Genomic DNA, 27,849 nt, shown 5'->3' with positions numbered 1-27,849 from the left:
CGGTCCCTGGGACCTGGCGTTCCGGGCGCCAGCTATGGAGCGGTGCAGCCGCTGCCATCGCCTCCTTCTGCTGGTACCGCTGTTGCTGGGCCTGAGCGCGGCCCCCGCCTGGGCAGGTAAGGGGAGTCCCAGCGCCTCGTTCATCGGAATCTCCGCACACCTCGGGACAGGGGACAGCTGATGCCTGGGGAGCAGGGGGGAGCTTCTGGGTCCAAGAATGGGATTTGGGGGGGGGGTCAGGGGTCCAGACTGGAGGGCAGGACACCTAGGTTCCTTGGAGCCAGGGAGGGGATCTCTTTGCTTCCTTGAAGTGACTGGTGGAGGGCAGGTTAGGCTGAATGGCGGAGCATCACCTGAGGGCAGTGAGTGGGGCTGGATGGTGGGGTCCTCCAGCACGGCCACTGTGGTCCAGCTGGTGCTGGAGTCAGGGGTAGATGCCAATGTTGATGGGTGAGAGGCGCATGTCTGTCTTCTGTCTTTCTGTCTGTATCTCTGGGGTGAGTGGGGGAGCATCCTTGGGTCAGAGCAGAGCCTCGAAAGTAGAGAATGAAGGGATACCTGGACTATTTGTCCCATCAGCTTCCCCGACAGGATCCCCTTCCCCCTCCCCGTGCCCTCGATGCTGCCACGCGGCTGGCTCTGGGGAGCATTGGGGCTGGCTGCCAACAGGACGGCCGCTGGACAGGCCAGGATCAGGTGTCTGAGGCAGGAGCCAACTCTTTGCATTCCTGCCCCGCCCCTCCCCCTCTGGCCAGCCGGACTCCCCTGGGACCCTGGCATCCACAATCCCAATCTTTTCCTTCTTTTTCCCAGGATCCAGAAGTCCTGGTTCCTAAGAAAGGGGGTTTGATGTTGGAGGGGAGGAGGCTGGGAGTACCTGGGTACTAGGCAGGCTGGAGCAAGCCCCCTCCCCCCGTGGAAACACTGGAGGCTGGTTTGCATATAACTTGACTATTCATTTCTTCTCTGCTTTGGAGAGAAGATGGTCAGAAAAGCAGCATAAAGGATTAGATTGGATTACAGAAGGAAGAACTTTCAAGATAGGAGGAGCATGAGGCTCAGGGACAGAAAATTGAAGTGTGGGATGTCTGTAGACTCTAGGAGTCTTTTTTAGGGAGAAAAGGGCAACTTTAACATGGAGGCAGGGGGATGGCTGAGATGACTGTCTCTTATTTGGGGGCTGAGTGGGTAGAGGTGGGACTCTAGTGGGAAATAGGTTAGTGTGGAATTCATCAGAGTAAAGAAAGGGGCGTTTTGGGGGCCAGAGGTAGAGTGGTGGGGGTGATGGGGCCACCAGTGGGGAGACTGGGACAGATTGAGGCCAGAGACAGTGGGGCACGTATGTAGCTTGAAGTGGGAAGATAGGTGGGCAGACCTGTTGGTAGGTTGTCTATAGGATGGAACTGTACTCTTCTGGGGTTTGGTGGAGGGTGGGGCCCTCTGAGGTCTCCTTGGCCTGGGGTCTCTGTGAGTCTCTGTGTCTCTGTCTCACTTACCCTTCGTCTCTCAAAGCGGCCCTTGTGTGTTGGTGTTTGCGGAGCTGCCACACGTGGGGGCCAGGCTAGGGCAGGGGGGTGGGAGGGGGCAAGGCCGTGGTTTCCCGGCTTCTGGACTCAAAGGGCCTTTTCTCTGCCTGCCCGCCCCACCTCACCCACCACACCCACCTCTGCTCTCCCGATCACTCTGGCCCCTGCCCTGCTCCACACTTCTATGAGGGTTTTGCTGGAACTTTCTTTGGGATTTTTCCAATTGAGCTGATGGAGTGAGAAGTATGTGTATTGGGGAGCAAGTGAGGAAGAGGCGACCTGTGTCTTCTCAGGAGTTTAAACCCTCAGAAGCTGAGTTCTAGGGGGACAGGGCTGGTGACCCGGGTCTTGAATCTTTGGACCGTGGCGCGGTGGGGGGGCAGGCACGGTCAAAGTTCCAGGTGTGGGGAGCTTGCCCGGGTTTTGGGCAAAGGACTCTGATGGGATCCACAGATGTGTGGCTCCAGGCCCTGGACCTGCTCCGGCTCCGCGTGGCAGCTTCAGGCTCCCCACCCACCCCTGCACCCCAGCCCTTCTCCCAAGCCAGGGGCACCAGCTCCTGGGGTGGCCCTTTCTTGTATCTCCTTCCTCTGCATGGTCAGAGGTGTCCCCACCTCCCCAAACACGGGAATCCCAGCAGCTTGCAGTCCCCTCCCCACAGGGCTGCCTCTCTGTTCCCTCCCTCGTGGCCCCCCTGCACCTCCCGTGCCCAGGATGATCGTTTGCCCAGATGTTGTTTATGCTGGAGACGTGGGACTGAGGCCAGAGACCCAGAGACCAAGAGACACAGAAAGGGAAGAAGAGAGGGAGAAAGGAAACGTTCGGTAGAGTGTGAGGGAAACGGAGGAAGACAGAAGAGCCAGGGAGAGAGAAGAACCCACAGATACAGAGACAGAGAGAGTAAGCGCGACAGAGCTAGAGTAAAGGGAAGGCAGAGTTGGGACAGAGAGGTTAAGAGAGAATAGAGAGAGATTCATAGGCTGAAAGACGGAGATAGGGAGAGAGTGACAGAGACAGAGGCTGGGAGGCGGGGACAGTGGTGGGCACGGAGCTGAATACCGGCTCAGTGCTGCCCTTTTCCAGGTGACTTTCGTTTTCCATCCATTCAGGCCCCGTTCAGGAGCAAGTAAGGGAGAGGTGACTTTTATCTTCCAAGGAGTTTGAGCCCCAGGAAGCTGAGCTCTAGACCCCAAATGTCCCCTGTGTGGGCCTTCCTGAGAGTGTGTCCCTTCCCCTGACCCTCGTGGACTCTCCCAGGTGCAGCCCCTGTGGACGTGCTGCGGGCCCTGAGGTTCCCCTCCCTCCCTGACGGTGTCCGGAGGACGAGAGGCATCTGTCCAGCTGATGTGGCTTACCGAGTGTCCCGACCCGCCCAGCTCAGTGCACCCACCCGCCAGCTCTTCCCAGGTATGGGTGACACGCTGGAGGAGGGAAAGTTGGCCAAGGTCACGGGGCAGGGTCTGGGATCAGACACGAGAGGGGAAGGGGTTAATGTCTCGCTTTGCCTCTCACTCCACCTGTGTGTATCTCTCGGGTACCAGGAGGCTTTCCTAAAGACTTCTCTCTACTGACTGCTGTCCGGACCCGCCCTGGCCTCCAGGCTCCCCTCCTGACTGTCTATAGTGCCCAGGGCGTCCGACAACTGGGCCTAGAGCTTGGCCAACCTGTCCGCTTCCTGTACGAGGACCAGACTGGACGGCCTCAACCCCCTGCTCAGCCCGTCTTCCGAGGCCTCAGCCTAGCAGATGGCAAGTAAGTCAGTTTGCTCCTCTGGCCTGTCTGGCCTACCCTTTCAGGAGCTCCCCTCTGGCCCCTGCCCGCAGAGCCCCCATGCCCTAATCTAGGAAACCCTGCTGACCCTGTGGGCCACCACTCACTTACCCGCTGCCCAAACTTCTGCCTAGTCACTTCTAGCCCAGAGTTTGGGCTTTAGAGTTTAAATCCTTGCAAGTAGGACTAGCTTGTACCTTGGGCAAGTTCCTTGACTTTTTTGAGCCTCGGTTTCTATGTCTGAAAAATAGGGATAATAGAATTGTGAGAATCAAATGAGAAAGTGATGGGATGGTGCCTGGTGTATTGTAAACCCTCGGTACATGGTAGTTAACTGTGATTACTTCTATTGTTATCATTGGCTTGTCAACTCTTCCATCAAGGGCTGCTCAGCCCTCTTGACTTTCCCCCCTTCAGTCAGTTGCTTGAACCTCCCGCCTCCCTGTCCCTATGACCAGATGGCACCGTGTGGCTGTGGCTGTGAAGGGCCAGTCGGTCACCCTCATAATTGATTGCAAGAAGCGAGTCACCCGGCCCCTCCCCCGAAGTGCTCATCCAGTATTGGACACCCGAGGCGTGATCATCTTTGGTGCTCAGATCCTGGATGAAGAAGTCTTTGAGGTAACCAGAGCAGTCAGAGAGAGGAGTGACTTCTGGTCCTATGCCTTGTATCCACTCCCCTTCTGACCTCAGTACCCTGTCTTCCTATGTCCTACCCTTCACTTTTCCTTTCATAAATTTATATTTCCATTTCCTATCTTCAGGGCTAATTTTTTTTTTCTGTAGGAGAATTAGGTGCCCACTTATGTGGCAGGATTGTCCACAGTCACTTATTCTGTCACTCGGTTTTCATTAGTCCACCCATCCATCCATCCCTTCAACTGATTCGTCTGCCCATCTATTCACCCATGCATCCATTCACACACTCACCCACCTACTCAAGCATTCAGTCTTGTATTCTCCCACCTGCCCATAGTTCCCCTGCTCAGTCACTCCCTCCTTTAAACCACCCATCTATTCAGCTATCCTTCCATCCATCCATCCTCTTTAACCCATCCATCCATCTATTCACTCATCCATCCACTCACCCACCCCGTCTACCCATGCATAGGATACATGCATGCCTCTGGCAACTCATTTACCCACTGCACTCTCCACCCTACCATTTCTTCACTTCCATCCATCTACCTACATACATACTGTTTGTATCTACTCTGCACCCCCGATTTATTTACCCACCAATCCACCCACACATACATTCACCATCCATCAACGCTCCCATTCAGTCAAGTGTTCGAGCCCCCATTCCCCCACCCACCCACCCACCCATCTATCCATCCACCCATCCATCTGTCCATTCACCCACCCAGCCAGTCAACATTTTCTGAATACCTGCTGGCCCAACACTAAGGGGGAACACAGAAGAAGAATATCAGATCTCTATCATCCCAAGGAACTACCAGTTCCACTGTGGAGATGAGACAGTAACCCCAAACTAGGATACAATGCAGGGTGCGCTTATCACCACATGTGGGCACAAATAAATGCCACTGGAAATCAGACATGTCTTCCCCCCATTTCCAGAGATCCTGAGAATTCTCATCGTCACTGTCATTGGAAGGTCAAAGCAACGAAGGTTGGGCCACTGTCTCCAGAAGCCCTTGTGAACAGGCTCATGCATGGCCACATGGGCGGGGTGTAGGCCAAGAGTTGAACTTACAGTTGGAAGGTTTGAATCCTAGTCCTGATTCTACCACTTCGAGTGACCTTGGGCCAGTCATTGTCTCTTTGAACTTTTACAAATGGAATGTGCTTGGAAAATAGGCATAAAGATCCTTGTCCTACTGACTTCAATCCTTGTCCAAATGTCCAGTTGTTGTGAAGGTTCAATGGGATTATGAATGAGAAGGTCTTTTGAAAACTGAAAAGAACTGTGCACATGGGAGGGCTGGTAATGACCTTCTCCATTATACAGTCTTATCTCGGATTGGCCTCCGACCCCGTGTCCCAGACTCTACCCTGTGTCTCTTGGAAGCCCACTCTGCCTCCCTCCACTGGTGTCCCTTCCTCTTGTCTTTGTAGGGTGATGTTCAGGAGCTTGCCATCGTCCCGGGGGTGCAAGCTGCCTATGAATCCTGTGAACAGAAGGAGCTGGAGTGTGAGGGGGGTTGGAGGGAGAGACCTCAGAGACAACAGTCTCACAGAGCCCAGAGATCTCCGAAGCAGCAACCACCAAGACTTCATAGGTCACAAAACCAGGAACCCCAGCGACAGGTGAGGGAGCTGGGTGAACCCCAAACTGCAGCACACCCCAGGGAGGGAGACACCTTCACATCTCCCCAGGGGAATTCCCCCCATGTCCCAGAGCTCCCCATCCTATTTTGGGCTCCTGTTCTCCCCTCCCTTGTGCCCCTCCCCAGCTGTACCCTCTATTCCCATCATACTCCCCCACCCCCAGTCCTCATTCATCAACCTTTTTATTTTCATTTAAAAATAAAAAGTCATCATGAAGAATTCGTGGCTGGGAGCCGTGTCCCCTCCTTGTGTCTCCTCCTCTGCTAGTCTTCCTGGGACCATGCCCTTGGGCTTTCCATCCCTTCCTCGAATTAAGAGATTGCGAGACCATGGAGGGTGGGGGTGAGAGCTGGGGACAGAGGATGGGAGAGCAGAGGAGGGGAGAGACAGAAAGAGGGAGAAAGTTGAAATGGTAAGACCAGGAGGGGAAGAGGGGAAGGAGTAGGAGGTAGGGTAGGTCTGTGCAAGTGTGGATACGGGGGCCCTCTCTCTGGCCCCCTGCACAGGGAGGTGCAGGATAAGGGACTGGGGGGCGGAAGGGAAGGGAGGGTACGAATTGGGTGGAGTCTTGACAGTGACAGGGGTCAGTGGTCTGAAGATTGGAGGGTCAATCTCTTAATCACGTCTGCTTCTGTCCCACGTGTGGGACCCACCCCCCTTTCCCACCACCCCTTCTCTCTCCTGACTCCCACCCCTCCTTTCATCCCCAACTCCCATGCCACCTCCTCACCTGCCTGCCCCCCCTTCCCACCTATTCCCACCGCCCCTTCCCTAACCCTAGTCCACTGAGTCTCTCTACTATGATTACGAGCCCCCCTATTACGACGTGATGACTACGGTGACCACCCCTGATTATCAGGTAAACTTGAGGGACTTCTCCTGTTCCCCCCCACCACCCCTTGCAAACATCTATGACACCTTCCTCTCCTCCCCACATGCGGGGAGAGCCACCTTGTATTTAGACTGTGGGCGTTTCCTCACTGCCCCCTCCCGTGTCTCTCTGCTGCAGTGGCCTCCAAGCCCCAACCACAGGGCTCCCCCTCCCCCCAGGGGGCGTCGGACCCCTCCCCGAAAGCCTACCCCACCTGCCAAGAGATCAGCGGCCCGGCAGGCGTCCCCCTCTCGAAGTGGAGGTTCTGGCCCAGCTCGGGGCCAGCCTCCCCTCTCCCAGCGCCCAGCTCGGATGGCAGCTCCCCTCACTGCCCGGGGCCCCCCCAGGACCAGAGGCAGCGGTTACCGGCAGGTAGAGCCGAGGCATCCAGATCTCTGCCCCCAAACCTCTGTGACTTCGGAGATTCACTCTCCCCAAAGCGTCCCCCCTCCTAAGGGGCTGCAAGATCTGAGATTGCCCCCACCCCCCAGCACAGACAGACACTGCCCCCTGGGGATGAACTGCTGCTTGGCCTCCCTTTCTGCTAACCTCTCTCCTTTCCTCCCGCCCCGTGCTCCTCTCCCCACACCTTCCCCCTGGGGTTAGGACCCCACCCCAGGTGAAGAGGAAGGAAACCTGGAGTCACGCCCCTTGCCACCCCCTGAGGAGGTAACTCCATCCCCCACCCTCGCCCCAGCTGGGTCGGTGGGCGTCTGTGACCCACTCCCCTTGCCCCACGTCGTCTTGATGAACCAGCCCCTCCTCTGGCCGGAGGGCTCTTTGTCATCTCCATTCGTGTCCTTCTGTCTCCTGGTCACTCCGGACCTATCGGTCTGCTTTCCTCTCTCAGAACACTCATTCTTCTCCAGTGTCCATGTCTCCTGCCATTATTCTTTGATTCTGGAGTAACTTCCTCTCCCTGTTGGTGTCAAATGGTTTTACTTTCTGTCATATTTCTGTTCCCAGGAGCCATTTTCTGTCCAATGCTGTCCCTTTTCCTCTTCTCCCCCTTTTTCCATCCATTTCTTTGGTCATTCCTTGGATTCTTTCATCGATTATTATGTCCATGGACTGTCCACTCTGTGTCCAGCCCTCTGGCCACCCTTCTTGTTACCCATCATTTCTTCCAACCGGGCCCATTTTCTGGACCTCCCTCCACATTGGGAGCCTTTGATGGCCATCCCCCTTCTCTACAACGGCTCCCCTTGCTCTTCTTGGGAGGAAAACTCCAGTCCCTGTTACCCTTCAGAATCCTTTGGGCTGGAAGTTGTCACACCCTGGGGTCCAGGGAAAACCTCCTCTCGGCCCTAATGCCCCCGTCTACCCCTCTCCCTCCCCATCCCCGGGAAGGAGCAGACAGATCTCCAGGTCCCCTCCACAGCCGACAGGTTCCTGACAGAGGAATATGGGGAGGGTGGCACAGACCCCACAGCAGGGCCCTACGATTACACCTATGGCTATGGGGACGATTATCGTGAGGAGACGGAGCTTGGCCCTGCACTCTCTGCGGAGACAGCCCACTTGGGAGCCGTAAGTGAAAGGAGCTCCTCTTCCATCCTTGACTTCCAGTGGGAGCTACAAGAATCACTTCCTGTTGTTTTTGATTGTTGTCTCTTGTCTGTGAGCTGCTTCCCATGAGTGGTTTTCCATTTTCTGTTCACATAAGATGTATCTGTTGCTTGAAAACATTACTTCCTGCCTTCCCTTGCCAAAAGTCTTATTCTATGGATCTTTCTGTCCAGGGCAATTGGTTGTTGTTGTTTTCTTTCTTTCTTTTTTTTTTTTTCAATCCTATGGCCACTTTCTGTCTTTCTTGGTCACTTCCTGTCTCCATCAAGCTGGATTTTATAAAGCTTTTGGTCAATAAGCCCCTACCTTGTGTCCATTTTCAGTCTGTCTCGATCATTTCTTCTTGGTCGAAACAATTTCTTGTCCGTGTTGCTGCCAAATGATCTAACTTCCTCTACCACATTTTCTAACCTACAGGCCACTTCCTGTCTGTCCCCCCCTGTCTTCTCCCCTTCTCTACAATGGCTCCCTTCCTGTCTTCTCCAGTCATGGCATCCATTCTGGTGACTGTGTCAGATTGAACTGGAAGGGACTTATTTTTTGTGTTTTGGCTCTAGTTTTTCATGCTCTCTTATCCTTTGATAATAAGCCGCTTCCTATGTGTCTCAGGTCATCCAAATCATAAAGTTTCCATTGTGGGCCTAGATACTTATCACAGCCACTTCTTGTGTGTACTAGCCTTGATGTTTGTGTTTGCTGGAAGAATTGCCTTTCATTGTCATAATCCATTTCCCGGAGTTACTTTCTGTCTGTTTTGTGAATTTCTTTTCTCTCTTGGTTGTGGTAGCCATGTTGTTGTTGAAGGTCCACTTCCTGGCTCCTCTTTCCTTGGCTGCTTCCTGTCTGTCCCACCACTTCCTGTTTATCTGGTTCATTTTCTAGCCGTCTTGGCCATGTTTAATTTTTCTTGGCCCTGGTATCATTCTTGCTTCCAAGTGTTTGTCCCTTTTTTCTGTCTCCCTTACTTGTGTCCCATGTTTCCAACCACCCCCTGTCAGTGGGGTATTTCCTGTCTACTCACCTCACCTTTTGCCTCTACCCCACTGCCTCATCCCACCCTCCCTGCTCTAACAATTCCACCCGTGACCCTCTGCTGCCTTTCCCTTATGCTGCTTTCTGGAAATTTAGGGTTGATCTGGGGTATGGGAGAGTTTGGAAATTGATCACTATTGTTTGATCAGGATGGAAGTAGAGGGGGGCATTTTGAAGATCTTTGTTGGGAGAGTTGGGTGGTGGTGGTGAATATCCTCCTTTCTCCTTGTCCTTATCTTGGTTCTGGCCCCAGAGTTGGGAGTGGGCATCTGAGTGGAAGTGTGGAAGAGGCGACGGGTGGGCTTGAAGTATAAATGAGGGTCAGAGGACCGGTGTAGCATCCTTGCTGGGAGAGGAACTGGGGAGACTCGAGGGGCTTGGCTCGGGGCTTGAGCAACTGAGCCCAGGAGCTGTATTTTTCCAAAATCCAGTTATGAGGTCTAAGTTTGAGATATCGGTGGGGACTGCTCTCCAGATCTACTTACAGTATGAATGTCTAATCTCCAGGGAGTTTTAAACCTGTGAACCCCTTGAAACTCTAAGTAAAATTCTGTGCATAGGGCATACACTTTTTCTTTTCTGGAGAAAGACTCCATAGATTACATCAGATCCTCATATGGATGCATGATCTTCCCCTAAATCCAAGTAAAAATCTATCCACAATCTTAGAGAGATTCTTATTTGGTGAGGTGGGGTAAAGGTGAGGAAGTTGATGGTTTCTTAAGGTTCTCAGGGAGTTTGGGGAATAAGGTGCAGTCCTCTAGAAGAGGGTTTGGGAAGGTTGGGGGTTTGGAATCCCAGGAAGTGTCTGGGGACCTTCCTGAGAGAGGTTCTCAGGGAGATGAGGAGACTGTGTTTGCTGAGGTGGAGCTGGGAATTGCAGGGAGGGGAGCCCTGAGGTCTCCCTTGGCAGACCTGGGAGGTCTGTGAAGAGGGAGTCTTAGAGGAGGAGGAGGGGACTTGGGGGTAGGGTCAGGAGGTCTCCAGAGGACCTGAGACTGCCACTGGGATGGGGGCAGTCCTGGTGTCTTGGCTGCTTACGGGCCCCCCTGGGGGTTACATATGTGTCTCTCTCAGGCTGCCCGTGGTCCCCGGGGGCTGAAAGGAGAGAAGGGGGAGCCTGCGGTGCTGGAACCTGTAAGTCACTGTGGTCACCGAGCTGAGGGCAGTGGGATGAAGGGAAGGAGGTGGGGGTGCTAGCCCTATAGGCTCTGACTTTTAACCTTTGACTCCACAGGGTATGCTAGTGGAGGGGCCCCCTGGTCCAGAAGGCCCTGCGGTGAGTTCTAGCTGAGACCCACTAGCCTCCATTCTTTTCACAGAGATGCTTCCTACATGCTCACCTGTGCCTTCCCCACATAGGCCCAGGCCTCTTCTTAGAACTCAGAGCATCCTTCCAATCAAAGCTTCCCAGATCCCCAGATCTCTTCTGTAGAGACCACCCCTCAGCCACATACCCCTCTTCTATCTGAACGCCCACACCTGACACCCTCTTCTTGTGTTCTTCAGGGATTTCCTGGTCCCCCTGGCATCCAAGGCAATCCAGGCCCAGTTGGAGACCCAGGCGAGAGGGTATGAGGACATCCTGTGGGGGTGGGGGGAGGGCTGCAGAGGAGCCATTGGTACCCAGTAGGGGTACCATGCTCAGTAACTTATCATTAGAAAAGAAGGTAGACTCTGGTTGGGGAGGCGAGTAGTCTGGTGTCTCACCATCATTTTTCTCCACGGGGTGTGGGGAGAGCTTGGGAAAGATGTAGGGAGGTCTATATTTATTCTGTTGAGGAGGGTTTCAAAATGATGCCAGGACCCTAACAACCCCCTGTGGCCGTGTCCTTCTCATTCTTTCCCCACTCTAGGGCCCCCCTGGCCGAGCAGGGCTCCCTGGATCAGATGGGGCCCCTGGCCCTCCCGGCACATCCCTCATGCTCCCAGTGAGTTGTCTTCTGGGCTTTGGAACGAGCTGAGGGGGGAGGGCGGGAGAATTGTGTTGTGTCACCAAGAACCAGAGGAGCAGGAACGCCAAGGAGGAGTCTCTAAAGACCATCCACCCAAAGAGATTGATCTTAGGGGTGGAGGGCTTAGGGCCTCATTAGATGACCTGGAGCCAAACATGGAGCATCTAGAATTGGGCAGAAAATCCTAAATTTCCGGGGGTCTAGAGCCAAAGGAGAGTCTTTGGGGAGGAAGAGGCTCAAGAGTGGAGGAGGAGGACAGGAGTTGAGTTTCTGAAAACCTCTAAGTGACTACCTGGAACCCATGGGAGACACTGGAGGGGGGCATGGCGGGAAGTGGTGTCCTGGAACCTGGGGGATGGGGCAGACATGCTGGATGATGCCTCTGGCTGGGAGGGTCATGTGGATTTCCTGGAAGGCCCTAGACCTTCTCTCCTTGGCCCGCAGTTCCGGTTTGGCAGTGGTGGGGGTGACAAGGGCCCCGTGGTGGCGGCCCAGGAGGCCCAGGCCCAGGCAATTCTTCAGCAGGCACGGGTGAGGAAGGCTGGGGGATCTTGGTGTGGGGAGGGGTGTGGTGGGAAGGGGAAGACTCTAGGAAGAGTTGGAAGGGTAGGTTGGAGTGAATGTAGGGCAGGCGGAGATCTGGGTTGGCTTGGGGTTGAGAGGGAGGTTGGGGAAGATACAGGGCAGTGGAATGAAGATCTGGGGTACAGGGGTGACTTTGGGAAGTGACCTGGGGTCCGGAATTCTCCAGCTGCCTCTTGCTTAGCTCTTCCGTCTCCCCTGCTCCCCCAGCTGGCGCTCCGAGGACCCCCGGGTCCCATGGGATACACGGGCCGCCCTGGACCCTTGGTGAGTGAGTGGGGTGTTGGGATAGGAGATTCTTTGTGTGTGGGGGTATGGATAGTTCTGGAAAAGGACCAAGTTGCAAGTGTTTTGCTTCTTTGAGGGAGGGCTCTGAGGCCACCGATGGGTGTGTCCTTCAGCACAGCCACCCTCTCTTCTCTCTCACAGGGACAACCTGGGAGCCCTGGACTGAAAGGAGAATCTGGAGACCTAGGACCTCAGGTGACAGCCCCCACCCACCTGATCCCCAAACCAGTGTCCCCCCACTGTCTATACCCACTAACCCTGCCCCTGCCTCTCCCTCCCAGGGCCCCAGAGGACCTCAGGGCCTCATGGGCCCCCCTGGCAAGGCTGGGCGAAGGGTGAGTGACCTGGGGGTAGGATGGGTGAGGGTGAGGGATGGGAGACAGGGCACGGGGTGTGGAGGACTGTGCCCCCGCTTGCTCTGACACCTCCCCTGCACCCCCAGGGCCGAGCGGGTGCTGATGGAGCCCGAGGGATGCCTGGGGAACCTGGAGTGAAGGTAACAGGCTTGGGCCCCTCTCTGACACCCATAACTCCCAGCCCCACCTGAGCTCATTTGTTTTTAGGGATAACCGCTCCCCACTCAGGACACAGTAGAGAGGGGTGGGGTGGGAACGGGACTGGGACCTCACCTGCGCTGCCCCTCTTCTCCCTAGGGTGACCGAGGATTTGATGGCCTCCCAGGGCTACCTGGGGAGAAAGGACACAGGGTGAGTATAGGGGCATGGTGTGTTGTGATGAGGGGGTAGATCTTCTGTGGAGGGGAGGCGAGGTAGGAGGCTGAGGGTCCCAGCAGGAGCTCAGTGAAGGAGATTGGTTGGTTAATTGAAGACAGTCAGTGTCTGCCTGTGCACCCCCTCTTACCTGTTCATCCATTTTTTAGGGTGATACTGGTTCCCAGGGCCTTCCTGGGCCCCCCGGCGAGGATGGAGATCGGGTAAGTGTTGTGGACAGCGGGGGCAGGGGGGTGGCTGGGTACAGGAGAGATCTGGATGCTGAGCCTGCTTCACCATGTCCTCCTCCTCCAGGGAGACGACGGGGAGATTGGGCCTCGGGGGCTGCCTGGAGAGTCGGTGAGTGTCAAGGGGTTTGGGGATGGGGGTGGCTCTCGGGATGCCAGAGAAGGGATGTGGGCATGAAAGGGGCACGTTTTCTCTTACCCATGCGAGTCCTATCTTCCCTTCACCTGAATGCAGGGATCTCGAGGTCTCCTTGGCCCCAAAGGTCCACCTGGGATTCCTGGGCCCCCGGTAAGTGACTGTCCCTGACTTCTGACCCTGCCCTCTCCCTCTCTCCACCTTCCCTGACTGCCTCTCTCCTCCCTCCCCTCCAGCTCCTCCTCCCTGGCCCCCACCTAGCCCTGCTTCAGCCTTCACCTCATGGTGCCCTTGCAGGACCATGTCTTGTAGTGCACCAAAGGCTCTCATCATAGCCAAAAAAAAAAAAATCCTCAAGAAAAGCAAAACAAACCCCCACAAACCCACAGCCCCAGAGCCCCAGAGCCTCACGCCCTGTGGATCCGGACCGGCTGTGTTTGCTTAGGTTTGGGATGAACTGCTGTATGCCTGACCCGTCCCACCCTCTGGGATGGCCTGGCCTCAGAAACCACAGGTCCCTCCAGGGCCCAGGGCCGCCTTCTAGCCTGCTCATGCCCCTCTCGTGTTTCAGGGAGTCCGAGGCATGGATGGTCCCCATGGTCCCAAAGGAAGCTTGGTGAGTGATGGGCATGGAGACCCCACCTGACCCTTAGCCCCTGGGGTCTCTGCCAAAGTCCTGTTCCCTTTGTCACCATTTTGACCCCCTGCCTGCCGTCTTGGTTGTCCCTGCTGGGACTCGGCTCTGTGCCCTGTTTGTTCTGTCACCATCTCCTTCTGACCCCTGCCTGGTTGCCTGTTTCTAGGGACCCCAGGGAGAGCCAGGACCTCCTGGACAACAGGGCACTCCTGGGACCCAGGTGAGTGGTCCTGTCCATCCCCTCCCCAACTTTAGCGATTTCCCCTGGGCTTCCACAGTGGGCCAGATCCTGGGTGGGGACAGGAAATGAAGGGTCTCAAGCCTTCGCTGCTCATGCTCTGAATGGGGGCTGCTGCCAGAGAGTGGCCCACCCCTGGGGGGCCCCCAGTGACTTCTCTCTCCTGTGTCTAGGGTCTCCCTGGGCCCCAGGGTGCCATCGGCCCTCATGGGGAGAAGGTAAGTGATCGGGGGAATGGTGGATGGGCCAAGGTGGGGTGTAGGGTGGACCCCAAATATCTGGCTGGGGCTGAGCCTCCTCATCTCCCTGCAGGGTCCTCGAGGGAAACCAGGGCTTCCTGGCATGCCTGGCTCAGATGGACCCCCGGTGAGTGGCCCCCACCTCTTAATCCCCCTTGACCTTCCACCCCAGGGAATGACTTTCAAGCACCTTCAGTGAGTGTCCATACTGTGTGTCCCCTGCACTGGGAGGTCACTGGTGGTGCTGCTAATGGTCGGTCAGTTTCATTAGGTCCCAGGGGGGCATTTGGGTGGAAGAAGTGTAGGGAGGGGTGCAGGAGGTGACAGGGGCCAGTGGTCACGCTGTCCTTCCCCTACCCCCAGGGTCACCCGGGCAAAGAAGGTCCCCCTGGAACCAAAGGAAACCAGGTGAGATCTTCCACGCCTCCTCTCGTCCCCTGGAGGGGTCTCCACCCAGACCCTGGGCCTCCAAGTCCTTGGGATTTCCTCATCTCGTCACGCAGCTCTGACAGTCCTTTGTCCTATGCCCCTCAACCCTCTCCAGACTCCAATGTTGTAACTTCCATTTCCCCCACACCTAGGGGGTCCCCATGGTGACACCCTGAGACCCCTTTTTAATGCCTCTCTGTCTTCTTCCAGGGTCCATCTGGACCTCAGGGTCCTCTGGGATACCCAGGACCTCGAGGCGTCAAGGTAACGAACCACCGGGCTGGGAGATAAAGGCTGGGGTCAGGGGAGCCAGCTGGGGCCCCAGGAGCTTGGTCCTGCCAGCCCAGCCTCCTCCTCTGATCTGTCAGTCTCTATCCCCCACTCTAATTCCAGGGTGTGGATGGAATTCGGGGTCTGAAGGGTCACAAGGGTGAAAAGGTGAGCAATGTGCCCCTAACTTCCCAGCCCCTCCACCTGCCCCACACCAGCTTTTCTGTCCATCTCTGCCTCACCCCCTCCCTCCATCATCTGTGGTGTCCTTTCACCCCAATCTTTCTTAGGGCGAGGATGGCTTTCCTGGGTTCAAAGGTGACATGGGTGTGAAAGGTGACAGGGTGAGTAGAAACCCCCACAGTGGCCCCCCAACTCTAAGTGCTGATGATCCTCCCCTTTGGAGCCTCCAGTTACCAGCCTTCCCCCCACCCCCCCAATACCCCAGACTCCTCATCTCCAGGCTCCCTTTAGAGGACCTGATCACCCTCTAGAGCCTGATCTGAGCAGGAACCCAACTCCGTGCTCTGTGACCCACCAGCTCGCCAATCACAGCACTCTCCCTGCCCCTGTGGGGCTCCCTGTCCTGCAGTAGCTTCGGGGACCCCCACTGACCCCACTCAGCCTCACTGGGGCCTGCCTCTCCTCTCGGGGCTCAGCCCCTCCCCCAGTCCCTATCACTCACTTCTCCAACCCCCTCACCCAGGGCGAGATTGGAGTCCCTGGTTCCAGGGGAGAGGATGGTCCCGAGGGGCCGAAGGGACGCACTGGACCCACTGGAGACCCTGGCCCCCCTGGGCTCCTGGGCGAGAAGGTGACGGGGACGGTGTGAGGGGTCTGGTCTACATGCTCTAGGGCATGGAGGGGATGAGGCCCGAGGCGCTGGGATCAGGGTTGGGGTGGGGTGCCAACAGCTGACGTCTGCAAGTCAGTCAAAGGTGACCATGCATTATGCTCCTCTCTGTGTATGTGGCGCCTCCTAGACACTGATGTGTTGAAGGGGGGGGGATACATAAGAAGTCAAGGAAAAGTCTCTGCTGTGAAGACTTTACAACAGATTGATGGGGACAGGGCAGAGAGGCCGTCATAGGATACCTGAAGGTACCGGGCAGAGTGAAAATGTGTCCAGACTCCAAGCAGTAGGCATTCCGAGAAGGAAGAGAGTCAGAGAGGAGGTGAGCTCTGACATCTTCAGAGCTAACTCTCACCAAGCCCTCACCGTGTGCCAGCACCGTGACAACTTGTCCTGTCAGTCCTGTGGGGTGGGCGCTACTACAGTCCTGAAGCATCAGGAGGTTTAGAAACTTGTTCATCACACAGCCAGTGAGGGCCAGAGCCAGGGTTTGAGCCCCAAAAGTCAGGCTGCAGAGCCCCTGCTCCCCACTTCCGCTCCACAGCTGCCTTGGCAAGACAGGTCCTGAAGCCTCAGGGGGCAGGGGTGGATGGTGGGGGGGGGGCCCGGGGTGGTGCAGAGTGGAGCCAAGGAGTGAGGCGGGGGGTGGGTGCCTGCAAGGTCTTGGTGGAGCAGGACTGTGTGCTGGGAAGATGGAGCTGAGCTTGACAGGTAGGCAGGGGCTGGATCACAGCGCCTGCGGGACTTGAGTGGCAGATTTTAAGACACAGGGGAGGTGAGATTCCGGCACTAGAGTTCGGGGAAAATCCACTCTCAGCAAGGAGAGGTTACAAAAGCCAGGCATCCTGGGAGGTGGGAAATGAGGGGCCAGGGGCTGGGGCTTTGCTGGGTGGGGGCTCGCCCCCATCTCTGAGGGTTGGGATCTCCAGGGACGGAGCGGCATCCGTGGTTCCTCTCGCTCCTGATCGCTCCCTGTCCATCCACAGGGCAAGCTGGGTGTTCCTGGTCTGCCTGGCTACCCCGGACGCCAGGGTCCCAAGGTGATTTGTTGCCCCGCATGTGCCCCTCCTCCTTTTCCCTTCCCTGACCCCTAATTACAGGAAGCACAGACTGACAGAGCAGCGGGGGACCCTAGAGAGAATTTAGCCCACGCCCATTCTACAGATGAGGGAACAGAGGCCAGAAGCACTAGTTATTGGCAGAGCCCGCGTCTCCCACCCTGCCGCCTCCACCTCTCCTGACCTCCCTTGGCCCTTCCTTGGTCCTCTCCTTTTGTGACGTGTCCATTTTTCCCCTTCTCCATCCTCACCAGGGGTCTCTGGGATTTCCTGGTTTTCCTGGAGCCAGTGGAGAGAAGGGAGCCCGTGTAAGCTGGGGAAGGGTTGGGGGGCAGAGGGAGGGGCAGCTCTGGGAGCAGCGGCCTCACGCCCCGGGTGATGTGTTGTCTCTGCTTCGTTCCCACCAGGGCCTGTCGGGGAAGTCAGGGCCTCGGGGAGAACGTGGCCCCACGGTGAGTGCAGGGGAGAGACGTGCGGCTCAAGATCCAAAGAGGTGCTTTGGGGCTTTTCTGACAACTCCCCTGTCCTCTCTCTAGGGTCCACGGGGTCAGCGGGGACCCCGAGGTGCCACTGGGAAGTCTGGAGCTAAGGTTGGTGGTCTTGGCAGGGCTCATCCCCCGCTCTGCCCTGTAGCCCAGCTGCCCTCAACTCCTCTGGCCTCAGGGTTGGCTAGAAAGCATCTCCTCTCACTCTCTGACTGTTTCCCCCACAGGGAACATCGGGTGGTGATGGCCCCCACGGGCCCCCCGGAGAGAGGGTGAGTGTGGCTTGAGCCCCCTGTTCCCCAGCGCTCCCCAGGGAGCCGGAGTGGGGCCAGCTCCCTCTCACCACAGGGAGAGGCCCCTTGCCCAGCAGCCTTCCCCATCCTCCTGACTCAACCCAGCTTTGTCTCTAGGGTCTCCCTGGACCTCAGGGCCCTAACGGATTTCCTGGCCCCAAAGGACCTCCAGTAAGCTGACCTCTGACCTCTGACCCGCCTTGGTACTGTGAATCCTTCCCCATCCCCCTTCCCAGCCTAGAGCTCACCTGACACCTGAACCTCTTCCAGGGCCCCCCTGGGAAGGATGGGCTGCCGGGACACCCAGGCCAGAGAGGAGAAGTGGTAAGTGGTGCCCCAGCCTCCTCAGACCCTCACTCCCGAGCTGTCCTGTCCCGAAGGCCCGCTGGGAAGGTTCTCCTGGCTGAGTGGAGTGCATCTCGGCACTGCTCAGACCACAGCCAAGGACTTGGTGGTGACCCTGCCCTCCCTCCGGGAGCCTGGGGTCCGTGCCACAATGTCCACGCCTGACTGTGTGTTCTGACTGCCCTCTCCTCTCTTCCTCTCTCAGGGTTTCCAAGGGAAGACCGGCCCCCCTGGCCCCCCAGGAGTGGTGGGACCCCAGGTATGCCTGCTCCCTGGAGAGAAAGGACCCCAGACCCTGGAGTTAGTCTATCTGCCTCTCTTCTCCCTTTTCCTGGTCACGGGCCCCTGCCCCTCCTTTGCCTGAGCTGGGCCCCTGGGACTGGGATTTGGAGCAGGGATCCCAAATTTCAGTCTGTTTCCTGGACCGGTTCTCATCTTCTCGCATCTTGGAGAAGAGGAAGGTCCCCTCAGGGACACCAGGTGGTATGGTTACTCCACACCCGGGAATGAAAACCAGAGCGGGGGCCTAGGAGAGCTCCGGGAATTTCCCAGGAGCTTTGGGGCAGACATGAAGGGGTTCTAAGGGAAACTTTAAGGTGGACAGAGTGAAGGCTCTGAGACTGGAGTCTCTCTGTCTCTTTCCCAGGGAGCCGCAGGAGAAACCGGGCCCATGGGGGAGCGAGGTCACCCAGGCCCCCCGGGACCCCCTGGAGAGCAGGGACTCACTGGAACAGCTGGAAAAGAAGGGACAAAGGTCAGTAAGGGGTCCGGCAGGGGGGAACTTGGGGGTCTAGGGTTGGGGTGCCTAAGGGAACAGGCAAATGGGGATTTGAGGGAACAGAGATCTCTCTGCCCAATTTGGGAGCGTGGAAGTGGCTCATCACCTCTGTTTCCTTTTAGGGCGACCCTGGGCCCCCTGGGGCCCCAGGGAAGGATGGTCCTGCTGGTCTGAGGGGTTTCCCGGGAGAGAGAGGCCTCCCTGGCACTGCTGTGAGTGTGATTCCAACCTGGCTGCCTGTAATAATTCACCAGGCTTCCCGGCACCCCTCAGCGTCACCCTACTCCCGTCTCCCCACACCCATCCTTCCCTGCATGTCTCCTGGACCCCATGTCCCCCCTTCCTGTCTCATGTCTGTTGCCTCTGATCTCTGGTTCATAGGGCGGACTTGGTTTGAAGGGAAGTGAAGGTCCAGCTGGTCCCCCTGGCCCTGCAGTAAGTCTGGGGTCCCTGGGGGGCAGAGGGAAGGAAGGATGTGGTGTGGCATCTGGATTTTGGCGGGGCTGCGGGACCGGGCAGGGTCAGCCATAAGGCATCTGATGTTGGGCTCTTCTCCTGGGAACCATGGTCAGTGGTCCTCTGGTGTAGGTGGGCTGTGGTCTCTTCCTTGGGGGGTGTCTGACTCTATCTCCTGTCTCAGGGCTCCCCTGGGGAGCGAGGTGCAGCAGGATCTGGAGGACCCATTGGCCCCCCAGGGCGCCCAGGGCCGCAAGGTCCCCCTGGAGCAGCAGGAGAGAAAGGTGTTCCGGTGAGTGTGGGGTCCCTGGGGAGATGCTGGGGAGGGGTCTGTGAGCTGATGGGTTACGGGGGATTTCCTGTAGGGGTGTTTGAGGGGCACAGCCATATCTGGGTCATGACTCCTTCCTTCATTTCTCACAGGGTGAGAAGGGCCCCATCGGTCCGACTGGCCGCGATGGGGTGCAGGGTCCCGTGGGGCTTCCTGGCCCTGCTGGCCCCCCGGGCGTGGCAGGAGAGGATGGAGACAAGGTGAGGGAGCCCACAGACCCTGGACCCAGTCTCTTTCCCGATGAGATCGCTGGTCTGGGCATGGCCCGCAGTCCCTGTCTGCTTATTCTCCCCGCCCCACCCACTCCTTCCTCTGACGTCCCACCTGCTTTCTACCCCCAGGGTGAAGTGGGAGACCCCGGACAGAAGGGCACTAAAGGGAACAAGGGGGAACATGTAAGTGTCCATTCCTTTGACTTTTCACCTCTGGCCTTTAACCTCATTCCCACCTGGTCTCTCCCCTTGTCTTGGCATCTCTGACTCTTCTTTCTCCCCCAGGGCCCTCCTGGACCCCCTGGACCCATTGGTCCCGTGGGGCAGCCTGGAGCTGCGGTGAGTGACCGATATCCTGTCTGCAGCTTTGATTCTGCCCTCAGTTTCCCTCTGCCCTTGGGCTTGGGGGTGGGAGTGGGGGGCTCCAGGCCTGGTGCCTGGCTCTGTGTGGGGCTTGTGGCTAGAACACACCTGACCCACGACCATCTTTGTGTCCTTGTCCTGCCCTCCTCCCACCTCAGGGGGCAGATGGGGAGCCTGGAGCTCGGGGTCCCCAGGGACACTTTGGAGCCAAAGGTGATGAAGGAACAAGAGGGTTCAATGGGCCCCCAGGACCCATTGGTCTACAGGTGAGTTGGGGGGTGGAGACAGGGGCTGAGAGGCAGGGTCATGCTGGAGCTGATGTCTGCCCCAGACCCCCCAGACCCCTGATGACAAAGGAGGTCTGGGGAGGTGGTGGCAGAGGACTGGGTGGTGGTGGTGGGGGGTGTGGAATCTGGGTGGGGGGATCCCTCTGCCGAGGGCTGTGCTCCAGGTGGTTTGGTCACCTGGGTCTGTGCTGTGTACACCTGCGCAGGGTTTGCCAGGTCCCTCGGGGGAGAAGGGAGAAACAGGAGACGTGGGCCCTATGGTGAGTGGGACCCCATTGATAGGGTGTGATCCCGACTGATTCCAGCCCCACCCGCTAGGCACACCCCTGCTCATCCAGCCCCCACCCCAGCAGCCCACTGCCCCCGACTCCCAGCTCCCTGCATGCCATTCCCTGGCCTGGCTGCCTCCCTCACCCTCCACCACTCACGTGCATCCATGGCTCGCTTTCTCTCACTTCCCTTCCCATCATGTGTATCTTTTCTCCAGGGACCCCCCGGACCCCCAGGACCTCGAGGCCCAGCTGGACCCAATGGAGCTGATGTGAGTCCTCTTGGCCCCTTGTCCCTCCAGATCAGTGTGGCCAGTCCTCTGCCTCCCTTTCCCCAGACTGTAAACTCTAGTCTCATCTCAGATGCCAAGAGAAGCCGGTGGACCCTGGGAAGGTCTCCCACTGTCTCACTGCTCTGACCTCAGGCCCTCCTCCAGGCTCCGCCCTCCCATGGCCCCCCCCTCCCATAAGCAATGATCCCTATTTCTATTCCTCTTCCAGGGTCCACAAGGTCCCCCTGGAGGTGTTGGGAACCTGGGTCCCCCTGGAGAGAAGGTACTGGGAAGGGGTACATAGATGGTCTGGGGGGATGAGGGTTGGACTTTTGCCAATTTGGGGGGCTCAAAAGAGAGTGAGGGGGAATATCAGGATTTTTTGGGGGGCGGTGGTGGAGGTTTTTGACCCCAATCTCCTTGCAGGGGGAGCCAGGAGAGTCAGGATCTCCGGGACTCCAGGGCGAGCCAGGGGTCAAGGTGAGTGGTCGTTCTGAGGCCCTGCTCCGCAATCCCCTTCCCCTCCTCAATCCCACCCCCACCTTTCCTGTGACCTCCTGGAGCTGGAACTCCTGCGCAGCCCATGAGTCTGTGCTCCCGCTCATTCTCCGTGAGGCCTGGTTCCTGGATCTGGGCGGGCTCTGTCCCCCTTTCCTTCAAGGCAAGAGGGGCCAGGGACTCCCACCCTGGGCTTGACTTTCTGTGTGCACCCCGATGTCAGCGAGGCACGAGGGGGAGGCTGGAGGTTTCTTAGAAGCAGGGGCTGGATCTTTGATCTCTGGGACCCCTTTGGGACCATCTGTAACCTCCGCTCATCCTCTAGGGTCCACGCGGGGAACGTGGGGAGAAAGGAGAGTCGGGGCAGCCAGGAGAGGCGGGACCACCAGGGCCTAAGGGCCCCACCGGTGATGACGGCCCCAAAGGGAACCCTGTGAGTTTGGGGGTAGAGGCTGCGAGGAGGCCCCTGTGAATGGAGATCTGGGGATATGGGTGTGAGGATCTTGGAGTTTGGGGAGCCCAAGAGTGTGGGGGATGCCTGGGAGGAAGGCTTTGCGAATGGGGTCTCCTGGGAGGGATGTACGGGGTCGGGGATCCAGAGAGAAAGTGAGAGAAACCCTAGTTAATAACCTGAAAGCCTTAGAGGGCAGGCAGTGCAGGAGGTGGGGAAAAGGGCGTGCTGGAGACCCTCTTCCTAAGTGGTGCAGGTGGGCACTGCCTGTAGAGAGGGAGAGTGTGGCATGTGGCCATGGGGGTCTGTGTTGGCCCTGCGTGGGCTTAGGGGGCTGTGACCCTGACCCTTGGTTTCCCTCTGGATCAGGGTCCTGTTGGCTTTCCTGGTGACCCTGGCCCTCCTGGAGAAGGTGGCCCTCGGGTGAGTCTTACCTGGGGAGGGGAGGGGCGAAGAGGTGGTCTGCTCTGGAGGGGCTCTGTGTGGCCGATGGGCATGGGCGTGGGGACCAGGGTTGTGGTAGGGCAGGTGGAGGGATGGGAGGATTGGCAGTTTGGGGGGTGATGCCAACCAGGTCAGGGCCCCCCCACTCTGACCTTGCTTCATCCCTGCAGGGCCAGGATGGTGCTAAGGGTGACCGCGGAGAAGATGGAGAGGCAGGACAGCCTGTGAGTGCCCGGTGACCCCTACCCCACCACTAAGCCCAGGCCCTCAGCCCTGTTTCCCCTCTACTATGCCCTATGCCTGAGGGGTCCCTCACCCACCACTCTTCCTCCCTCCATAGGGATCCCCTGGTCCCACTGGGGAGAATGGACCTCCTGGACCACTTGGAAAGCGGGTAAGTGAGGTCGTCACCTGGGACCTTGCGGGGCAGGCTGGATGGCAGCTGGGGCAATGGCAGGTGGGATGTGGAGGGAGATGCCTGGTGTGCCGGTTGTCCTTGGGTGAGGTGTGTATGTGTGTGACCATGTGTGTTTGTAAGCGTGCTGTGTATATTTGTTCCTGTATATTCTGTCTGTTCTTGCCAGGGTGGTGTTGTGTACCAACCAATCAGAATGGACACGGAGGGAAGGGGCTGGCTTTCCTGGGGAGGTCCCTGCTGGGTCAGGGATTAACCCTCTTTTTGCTGGTGGTGTGTGGGCAAGAGACTCTTCACCAAATGCACAGAACTACTCAGTATTTTAATAGCTGATACAGCTGTACCGGCTCTCCCATCCATGAGTCGGCCTCTGCGATTGTGCCTGTGCATGCGCAGGTGTGTGTGTGTGTACACGTGTGTGTGTGTGTACACGTGTGTGTGTGTGTACACGTGTGTGTCTGCACCAGGAGGACAGTGAGGGGGAGGGAGGTGAGCCTGGCTATTCACTGCCGCCTCCACCTGCAGGGACCTGCTGGTGCGCCTGGTCCTGAGGGGCGACAAGGAGAGAAGGGAGCCAAGGTGAGGGAGAGGCCACCCTGGATGCTGGAACATCCCTTCCATCGTCCCACCCCTTTGGTCCTCACACTGCAGCCTCCAAATGCCTCCCCCACATCCACCATCTCCACGCCGAGCCCCCTGTGGGGACAGGGTTCCCTATACTTGTCCCTGCCCCAGGGGTCCCTGGGGTTTGACCCCTCCTCCCTGCCTCACCCCCGTCCACCTTGGACCCCCTGGCCCCAGCCACACCCCCTCCTCTGCCCTTCAGGACACTTTTTTGGGTGTGTTTCAGGGGGATGCTGGTGCTGTGGGCGCCCCGGGAAAGACAGGCCCTGTGGGTCCTGCAGGCCCAGCAGGAAAACCTGGTCCTGATGGTCTGCGGGGGCTCCCAGGCTCAGTGGTGAGTCACGGAGCAGAGAGGCTTGGCTGGGGAGGGGGAGGTGCACGGTGTGGGGACACTCTTCCTCATCCCCGTGGTCCCCTCAAATCTGCAGGGTCAGCAAGGCCGTCCCGGGGCCACAGGCCAGGCTGGGCCTCCAGGCCCTGTGGTGAGTGACTGTGGATAGGGTGGGTGGGTGGTGGTGGGGCCCTGGGGCAGTGGGCATCCAGCCTTGGAGGAAGTGGGAAGTGGTGGGGGGAGAGTGTGGTCCCACCTCCCCCAGGAGAGAGTGACTTCCTGTCTCCCCACAGGGACCCCCAGGGCTTCCTGGCCTCCGGGGCGATGCTGGGGCCAAGGGAGAGAAGGTGAGTGACCGCACATTGCCAGGTGTCTCAGCCTCACCCCTGAAACCTCCGGGGGGCCTCGTGCTCTTGGGGAGCCCTTCCTCAATCAGGGCCGTGGCAGCCCCCCCCCCTTTCCTCAGACCCGGCCTTGTCTGGGCTTTGACCCCTGTGGTTCCCTCTCTTGTCTTCTGGGCTTTGACTCCTGTGGTTCTCCTTCTCCCCATCCACGTGTCTCCTCTCTGCATCCCCCTGACCGCCTGGCCCCTTTTCCAGGGTCACCCAGGTCTCATTGGACTGATTGGCCCCCCGGGGGAGCAGGGAGAGAAGGGTGATCGAGGGCTTCCTGGTCCTCAGGGATCCACAGGGCCAAAGGGGGAGACGGTGAGTAGAGTGCGTGGTCCTGGGAGGTCTGAGGGTGGGGTGAGGGTGGGGATCCATGGGGGTGTGGGAGGGTGGGGGGTGGAGACTGAGCTGTGGGGGGGGAGAGGGGGAGGGGAGGAGGACCCAGTTGAACCAGGCCCCTTCCTTTCCTAGGGCATCCCAGGAGCATCTGGCCCTATTGGTCCTGGAGGGCCCCCCGGCCTCCCTGTGAGTACTCCCTCTGTTCCTCAACTCAGTCCTCTAAACCCCCCTGCCCCCCTCCATAACCCCCCACTGGCTTCCACGACAATGCTAGCCTAACACCCATAGGCTCCCGTGTCCCCCGTATGTTCCTACACCTTCAGCGTTTCCACTCCTGTCCTTCCAGGGTCTCCCGAATGTCCCCATGTCCCCCATGCCTGCCCCTCTTGTGATGGCTCCACGGTCCTGTGAACTCATGACCTTGCCTCTCCAATTCTCCTTGTTCTGATCTTCCCCTGTGGTGACCATCTCTTTCTTGCTCCTCGTTTCACAGGGACCTGCTGGCCCCAAAGGAGCCAAAGGAGCCACAGTGAGTGACCCCCAGCCAGCTCTGACCTTCCCTCCCCCCAGCCTTCCATGGGTGGACTGTCTCTTCAAGACAAACGTACTCCCTGCCAGTGGAGCCCCTCATTCCCAGCCCAGAGACTGATTTGACCCTTCTGTGACCTTGATTGCATTCTTGACCTCTTGACCCCTCCATGACTTCACTGACTCCCTTGGCAGGGCCCAGCCGGACCTAAGGGAGAGAAAGGCATCCAGGGCCCTCCAGGACACCCGGTGAGTCAGTGTCAGGTCCTGCTCTTCTGACAGTCCCCCTCTGTCTGGGTGTTTCTCCGCATCGCCCTCACCCTGACCTGTTTCTTGCCCTCTCCGCCCTTCCCTCCACCAGGGCCCCCCCGGCGAGGTGATCCAGCCCCTGCCCATCCAGATGCCCAAGAAGACTCGGCGCTCAGTGGATGGGAGCCAGCTGATGCAGGAAGATGAGGCCGTGCCAACCGGGGGGGCCCCGGGCAGTCCTGGCGGGCTGGAGGAGATCTTTGGCTCCCTGGACTCCCTGCGGGAGGAGATTGAGCAGATGAGGCGGCCGACGGGGACCCAGGACAGCCCCGCTCGCACTTGCCAGGACCTGAAGCTCTGCCACCCAGAGCTGCCTGACGGTCAGTGCCAGGGACATGACATGTGAACAACTGCGTGGACACGAACAAGCAGGATGGATGTCGGGGGAGGCTTGGGGAAGCTGTGGGGTGGGGCCGAGGGTGGAGGGGCTCGGGGCAGCAGCTCTTTACCAACTGGGTCAGAGGTATTTCAGTATTTAGCAACTGATATGGTCCTACCAGGCTCATCAGCTCATTATCTGCTCGGGGTCTGCAGGAATAGATAAACATAGACTCGTGGACACACATGCTGGCATGTACACACAGAGACACGTGTGCAAGCCTACAGCCACACGTTGGACCAGTGTGAGGGTGTCAGTGCTCCTACCCCTTCCGTTTGCGAGCCTGGGGGTGCTGCTGGGGGGAGGGGCGGCAGAGACGGACAGGGGCATAAGGTGATGAGGAAAACCAGAGCTGTGTTCTGGGGGTCTGGCGGGGGAACGGAGGACTGGGTGTCTGAGGGCACGTGGGGGCGGCTGGTTGGAGCAGTGGGAGGAAAGTGGGGCAAAGAGCATCTTGGGTCCAAGACCTCGGGGGCCCTGACCCTCCCCTGCACTCGACAGGAGAGTACTGGGTCGACCCCAACCAGGGCTGCGCTCGGGATGCCTTCCGGGTTTTCTGCAACTTTACAGCAGGAGGGGAAACCTGTGTGACGCCCAGGGATGATGTCACGCAGGTGAGATCTGGCCTCTGACTGCCCTGTCCCTTGCACCACAGTGGAGCCCCCCTCTGGGCCTAGTGGTTTCTGGGTTTGTTTGACAAGTTCCCTGACCCTTGACCCTGCAGAGCCTGCTGACTCTTATTCCGTTCCTTCTCACCAGTCTTCTGATGCTCACTTCATCTCCTTCCCTTGAAAACCTAAGACAAAAGTCTGCCTTTTATTTATCCCCTGGTTCCCACCCCGGCCCCTTATTTCTCCCCCAGCCCTTTCCTCCCACCCATTCCCCACCCATGACCCTGGCTCAGCCGCCCTGCTTCTGTAGCTGCTCTGCAGGCCCGTGTCCATCCTTGACTACAGCCCTCTCTCCTGCCAGTTCTCTTACGTGGACTCCGAAGGCTCCCCGGTTGGTGTGGTCCAGCTCACCTTCCTGCGGTTGCTCAGCGTCGCAGCCTACCAGAACATCTCGTACCCCTGCTCTGGGGAGGCCCGGGATGGCCCTCTGAAGCTCCGAGGGGCCAATGAGGATGAGCTGAGCCCGGAGACCAGCCCCTATGTCAAGGAATTCAGAGACGGCTGTCAGGTGGGAACCAGGGAGAGATGGGTGGGGGCGGGTCCCAGACTCAGGCTGGAGGAGGTGGTGGGAAGACCCTTTGGCCAGGGGTGCTTGGGGAGAGCATGAGGAGGCCAGCTTCCTGGTGTCAGGAAGGGCAGGAAGGATGGAAGGTGGTTGTCACCTGTGTGCACATGGCAGTGTCACCCAGAGTGAGTCATGCAGGCTTGTAAGCACATTTACACAGGTTTCCCTCTGCACACACGGGGTATAAACAATGCCCCCTCCCCATGGAGGGGCACATGGACACCCCCAATCCGTATATACATCCCCAGAGTCGCCTGGAGAGGGTCACACAGGTACACACACGTGGAATCGTGTTGGCTGTCATCACACACTTACACCCACAAACACATGTACACACGTCCCCGTGGAGTCACACAGGCTCACACAGCCACTACAGACAGATAATCTCAAAGGCAAACCCAAAGCTGCTCAGACTGGCCCAAGACTGCATGCGTGTGCATGCACACACACATGCACAACCTTCCCAGCTTTCCCAATCCTGACTCTCTGGAAGAAACTTTAGGAAGAAAATTTAGCAAAGTCTGAACATGGGACACGGATGAGAGGAACAGCAACTCAGGGCACTTGAAGGCGCGGAGAGCCTGGGCCTGAGGTTGGGGTGTCCGCGGGCCCTGTGTACCTCTCCCATGCTCACTCCTCTCACTCTGGTGTCTCCCCCTCAAGACCCAGCAAGGCCGGACGGTGCTGGAGGTTCGAACACCTGTTCTGGAGCAGCTGCCAGTGCTGGACGCCTCCTTCTCAGACCTGGGGGCCCCCCCGAGGCGGGGAGGGGTGCTGCTGGGGCCTGTCTGCTTCATGGGCTAAGACCTTCTCCTCTGTCTGACCCTGTCCGTCGACACCAGGCCCACCTGGAATCCCACAGCATCGGCTCTGTGCCACCTCGCAGAAGGGCTCCTCGCCATCTAGGGGGCCTTGGGCCAGGGCACCGAGTGCCCCCAGTCAGGGGCAGTGCAGGGGAGGGGTGCACCTGGGGCTCGCAGCCCTCCCACTTGGAGCCTGTGCCCTGTTTGACAGCTGAGACCCTTATTTAAAATTTACCTCCCAATCACCCCAAACATGTGGAAGAGAAAGGACACTGTGTATTTTGTATTTAAAAGTAATTATATTAA

The 27,849-nt window shown here is 58.2% G+C and overlaps 1 protein-coding gene across 1 annotated transcript; it reads left to right on the top strand.

Annotated features, from left to right (window-relative positions):
* Positions 1–34: 34 nt before the first annotated feature.
* Positions 35–27,849, top strand: COL11A2 (collagen type XI alpha 2 chain; the record flags this gene model as incomplete). The annotated part of the gene is made up of 66 exons (XM_082639081.1): positions 35–116; positions 2,784–2,933; positions 3,068–3,278; positions 3,755–3,917; positions 5,379–5,570; positions 6,373–6,450; positions 7,069–7,131; positions 7,813–7,992; positions 10,141–10,200; positions 10,301–10,342; positions 10,573–10,635; positions 10,920–10,994; positions 11,463–11,549; positions 11,811–11,867; positions 12,030–12,083; positions 12,170–12,223; positions 12,331–12,384; positions 12,542–12,595; positions 12,769–12,822; positions 12,914–12,958; positions 13,082–13,135; positions 13,554–13,598; positions 13,786–13,839; positions 14,031–14,075; positions 14,170–14,223; positions 14,460–14,504; positions 14,736–14,789; positions 14,919–14,963; positions 15,086–15,139; positions 15,502–15,609; positions 16,635–16,688; positions 16,961–17,014; positions 17,114–17,158; positions 17,243–17,296; positions 17,419–17,463; positions 17,602–17,655; positions 17,755–17,808; positions 18,035–18,088; positions 18,476–18,583; positions 18,730–18,819; positions 18,989–19,042; positions 19,248–19,355; positions 19,487–19,594; positions 19,736–19,789; positions 19,892–19,945; positions 20,128–20,235; positions 20,463–20,516; positions 20,744–20,797; positions 21,027–21,080; positions 21,224–21,277; positions 21,621–21,728; positions 22,116–22,169; positions 22,361–22,414; positions 22,531–22,584; positions 23,131–23,184; positions 23,456–23,563; positions 23,658–23,711; positions 23,854–23,907; positions 24,160–24,267; positions 24,421–24,474; positions 24,782–24,817; positions 25,012–25,065; positions 25,178–25,445; positions 26,006–26,118; positions 26,477–26,683; positions 27,404–27,849. The coding sequence occupies 66 exons, from the start codon at positions 35–37 to the stop codon at positions 27,542–27,544; spliced, it is 5,211 nt and encodes a 1,736-aa protein (XP_082495207.1). The 3' UTR covers positions 27,545–27,849.

Source organism: Mesoplodon mirus, assembly GCF_964341445.2.
Source record: "Mesoplodon mirus genome assembly, chromosome: 12".
NCBI lineage: Eukaryota > Metazoa > Chordata > Mammalia > Artiodactyla > Ziphiidae > Mesoplodon > Mesoplodon mirus.
Note: the sequence above shows the minus strand (reverse complement) of the source record. Positions and strands in the feature narration are given on the sequence as shown.